Source organism: Eimeria mitis, genomic scaffold (genome assembly GCF_000499745.2).
Source record: "Eimeria mitis Houghton genomic scaffold, Emh_scaff3894, whole genome shotgun sequence".
Taxonomy (NCBI): domain Eukaryota; phylum Apicomplexa; class Conoidasida; order Eucoccidiorida; family Eimeriidae; genus Eimeria; species Eimeria mitis.
The window spans coordinates 619-5,318 of record NW_013572229.1 but is presented as its reverse complement, the minus strand read 5'-3'; the positions used below and the strand labels follow the sequence as shown (position 1 = coordinate 5,318).

General features: G+C 54.7%; 1 protein-coding gene across 1 annotated transcript; it reads left to right on the top strand.

Annotated features, from left to right (window-relative positions):
• Window positions 1-3,426: 3,426 nt before the first annotated feature.
• Window positions 3,427-4,675, top strand: EMH_0070590 (uncharacterized protein; the record flags this gene model as incomplete). The annotated part of the gene is made up of 3 exons (XM_013498993.1): window positions 3,427-3,437; window positions 3,632-3,988; window positions 4,273-4,675. 3 exons carry the CDS (start codon window positions 3,427-3,429, stop codon window positions 4,673-4,675), a joined length of 771 nt encoding a protein of 256 aa, XP_013354447.1.
• Window positions 4,676-4,700: the final 25 nt, after the last annotated feature.

The following is a 4,700-nucleotide window of genomic DNA, read 5'->3' as shown; positions in this document are numbered from 1 at the left end:
TTGCAGTCACTGCGGCTCAATCTTGCAGCAAAGTGTGGATGTGCTCGTTAACTGAGTTGGTTTTCTATTTTAGAAGCGGAAGACAGTGGGTGGAAACGACACTACTGTCCGAATGGTTGTAGTTGACTGTTGCTCAGATGGGTGTAAGGGAGGTTTGAGCTTTGAGCGCAGGGGTGCTGATCGGGCTCAAAGCTCAAGCCCCCTTTACAACCATCTGAGCAGTATCCAACAACAACCACTCGGCTCGACTTGCGTTGTGTGTGGGCAGGAGCCATTTATAGTTCGCCTGTTTGTGCGCCTTTTTCTCGGGCCGGCTGCCTGCGTGTAGAGATTATGAGGGATAGAAGGGCGATGCTGCATGTGTTAACATTTGTTGGGGGCTCTGTTCAGGTCTCTAAGCAGATGCGTTGGATGCTTAGTGTTAGGTGTGACTTGTTGGTTCCTGGCAACGATAGCTGCGTGTGTTAGTAGTCTTGCGTTTGTAGTTGGTGCTTCTGCCTGTAGGCTGCCAGTAGAGCTGTGTGGCATGCAATTGCGGATGGATGAGAGCAACAGAGTCAGTCATGTGTTGATTGACTCCGTTGGGGAGGTGGGATATTCTATATGACACCCCGTTATTTGAGACACTGTAGAGCTGACCGTGTGTATTTCCAGACACTGAGGCGAACGCAGGCAGCAAAATGTGGATGTGCCCGTGGTTCAGCTATATCCCTATTCCAGAGGCGAAAGACTGTGGGTGAACGCGGCACTAGTTCTAGTTGTTCGAGTGACTGTAGTTGGTAGTTGGCTGCTACTGGCTAGGTCAGTGGGGTGATGTGCTTGATTTGCGTACCGCCGTGCTGATTGCAAATGCGAGTGAATTTGCGTGGTGTATGCTTTGNGTCCTTGAACCGGCTGTCTGCGTGTGGAGGTGTTGAAGACTACAGAAGGGGGAGGCGGTGCATGTGTGCATGTGTTGGTCGTGCTTGTTTGGGACTGCTTGTTCAGCTGACACAGGCCGTGCGTTGCTAGCTCGCCGCCAATTGTGTTTTGCTCTTTCGGTATTCCGGCAGATGCGCGCGTTAGCAGGCAGATGCCTGCGTTAGCCGGTTTGCGTCTGCGTTTGGAGGTGTCGACTGGAGGCGCGAGGTGCGATTCTATGATGTGCAATTCTGAGCGAACGAGGGCGAAGATGCGGGCTTACGTGTAGGCGAGTGTGTCCTGCGCGTTGGTTCGACTGCGGTTGAGGGGAGTTGGGTTTTGTGCACGTGTTGTGCGTGTTTTCTTGGGCGTGTTTGGGCGCAGCATGCGTAGGGTTGCCAGTGGTGACTGTGATTTGCGCGTGGCAGCCGTGGGCGAGCGTGTGGGGAGACACGATTGATCTCCTACATTTCGGTGGTGTGCAGGTGGGTAGATGCATTGCTGGGCCGGTTGTGCACGTTTGGGAACTAACGCGGTGGCTGTAGAGAAGACGGTTCTCACTTAATTGACGTACATCGTAGGGTATTATGTGTAGACGGAGGCGGCAGTGCGTGGACAGGGCCGTTGTGATTGTGAGGGGGGCGTGGTTGGCCTTCCGCGCCTGCCTATCGCAAGGGATGTAGTAGGCCCGGGCTGGTATGCTGCGATGCTGCTTGGAGCGTGCGTTGTATTTGCATCGTGCGTGGGCCATATTCGTGAGCAGACCATATGCCTCGACGAGAGAACTGAAGTTTGAGCATGGATGTTTGCAGGNTGGGCCATATTCGTGAGCAGACCATATGCCTCGACGAGAGAACTGAAGTTTGAGCATGGATGTTTGCAGGCAATGAGATGTAGGCGGGCAGCATAATGTGGATGCGCTCTTGGGTTTAATTGCGTTCTTTTTCCAAAAGCCGGAGATCGTGAGTGGACACGACATTACGTGGTCGAGAAAACTTTTGTTTTTGTTCATCAGCTATATTTTCCCGTGTATTGAGTTCTGCGCGTAGAGACGCAGGTCGGCGTGGCGACTGAATATGCATGGGGTATGTGTTACAGCACCGGACAGAGCAGGCAGGCGTGTCTTCTGGGCTGGATCGGGGCTTGTGTATGTTGAGGCATTGAGGAATGGGTGGAGGGTGGTTGCTCGATGAGCTGATGGTGTATTTATATGGGGATTGTTCAGGCTCGTGAGCCCTTGCGTCGTTATCCCATCGCTCACTGTGGTTTGCTGCCATAGCATGACGGTAAATGCCTGTATTTGTAGGACTGCGTTGGCGGCAGGAGGTGCTGGATGCAGGATCGAATGGAGCTGCGTCGCGTGTAATCCCGAGTACCCGATGAAGGAGATTGGGCGGCGGCCTGTGGGCGAGCCTGTCGCTTGTGTTTGGTGGCCAACGGTTGGAGAAGTGTTGATTTTGCCCGTTTGTGATGTGTTTGACAGGGATAGTTCGGGCGCACACGCATGCGTGCGTAAGCGCAATGGCGGTGACTTTGATTTGCGGCCTGCGGCCATGGGCAGGTGTTTGAGGTGCCCCGTCCACGGTCGTACGATGCGGCGGTATGCAAATTGGAAGATAGTTTGCTGGTTGGGTTGTGCATGTTTGGAAGCTATTAGGGTGGCTGTAGACAAGACGGTGTATTTTGGTCGGCATATTTCACAGCGCATCATTTGTAGAGGGAGGCAGGAGTGCACCGAGGGGCCCTGGTGATTGTGCGTGTACTTTTTTGGGCTTAGCAAAGAGAGTATTAGAGTATGCATAACAGTTGTGGGTTTCTGTGGTGAGGTGCTGAGCGGCTATGCTGCTAGAGTTAGGTGATGTGTGTATTAGGGGCGTGGAGACAGCAGAGTGTGGATGCGGTCGCAGGTCTAGCTGGGCGTCTGTTTCAGGAGGCGCAGGAGGTGGGTGTATATAACACTACTTGTTTGAAGGGCTGTCTGTTGTTGCTNGAGCTGTGTTGATTGGACGTAGGAGTAGATGCGCGTGATGTGAGGGTGAAAGTAATGGAGAGAGCATATGCTTGTGCGCGTTGGGCTTGGTTAGGCCGCCTGTAGGTAGAGGTGCTGGAGGGTTGATATAGTGGCGAGGCGAGCCGGCGCATGTATTGGCGATGCTGCTGGGGACTGGTCGTTCAGCCGACTGAGCCAGTGCGTTGTTAGCTCGGGTGCCACTGTAGTTTGCTGTTTCTATATCACGATGAATGTGTGTATTTGTAGGTGGGCGTTCGCGCGTTTACGTGGTAGCTGGAGGCATGTGTGGGCCGGTGTGGTGTGTAATCCTGAATAGAGGATTGCAGCGATGAGGCAGCGGCGAGTAGACAAGCCCGCCGTATGTATTTATTGGCTGGAGTGTAGTTGAGGAGGAAGAAGGTTTCGCCGGTTCTTGGCACGCTGGTTGGGCGAGCTTGGGCAGGCGCAACGGCGGTTATTTTGATTTGCGATTGAAGGCTGCGGGTAGGTGATTGGGGTGTGTGGTCCGCGGCCATATGATCGGGTGGTGCGAAGGTACCTAGGTGCGTTGCTGGGTAGGATGTACACTTGTGGGGACGAACGCAGTGGCGGTAGACTGTATGGAGTAGAGCGCACCTGGTCAGCGCATGTCTTAGCGGATGNGGGGACGAACGCAGTGGCGGTAGACTGTATGGAGTAGAGCGCACCTGGTCAGCGCATGTCTTAGCGGATGGCGTTTAGGCGGCGGTCGGAGTGTGTAGATGGGGCCGCGGTGTTTGTGGGTGTGGTTGGTTGCCTCGAGTCCCGAGGGTACCGTAGCCGTCCGGAGAAGGGACTGCGGGCTGTTACGGTGTGGCGCTGGCTGGAGATGTGGCTGGAGCTGCGTGGTGCAAGTATCAGAGGCGTGGCGAGAGCAGATGTCGATGTGAGGGGAATCTCCGCTGACCGGCGTAAACTGCCGGCGCGAGACGGAGGTAGGCAGCGGAAAGTGAATGCAGTCGCAGGTCTAGTTGGTCGTCTGTTTCAGGAGCCGCAGACGGTGGGTGAACACGACACTACTTACTTGAAGGACTGTCGTTGGCTGATGCTGGTAAACAGGTCAGACATTGCTCTCATTCTACGTGCGGCTGTGTTGACTGGATAAAGGAGTAAATGTGAGTAGTTTTGGGGTGAGTGTAGTGAGCAGAGCATATGACTGCTTGCACGTCCCTTGAGTGGGCTGGCTGTGGGTGGAGGTGCTGGTGGGTAGATATGGATGGAGGGCGGTGTAAGCATTTGCTGTGTTGTTGGGGGCTGTTTGTTGCTTGTTCAGCCGACGGAGCCGGTGCGTTGTTAGCTCTAGCCGCACCTGGTCAGCGCATGTCTTAGCGGATGACGTTTAGGTGGCGGTCGGAGTGCGTAGATGGGGCCGCGGTGTTTGTGAGTGTGGTTGGTTGCCTCGAGTCCGGAGGGTATCGTAGCCGTCCGGAGAAGGGACTGCGGGCTGTTATGGTGTGGTGCTGGCTGGAGATGTGGCTGGAGCTGCGTGGTGCAAGTATCAGAGGCGTAGAGAGAGCAGATGTCGATGTGAGGGGAATCTCCGCTGACCGGCGTAAACTGCCGGCTCGAGACGGAGGTAGGCAGCGGAAAGTGAATGCGGTCGCAGGTCTAGTTGGTCGTCTGTTTCAGGAGCCGCAGACGGTGGGTGAACACGACACTACCTACTTGAAGGACTGTCGTTGGCTGATGCTGGTAAACAGCTCAGACGATGCTCTCATTCTACGTGCGGCTGTGTTGACTGGATAAAGGAGTAAATGTGAGTGGTTTTGTG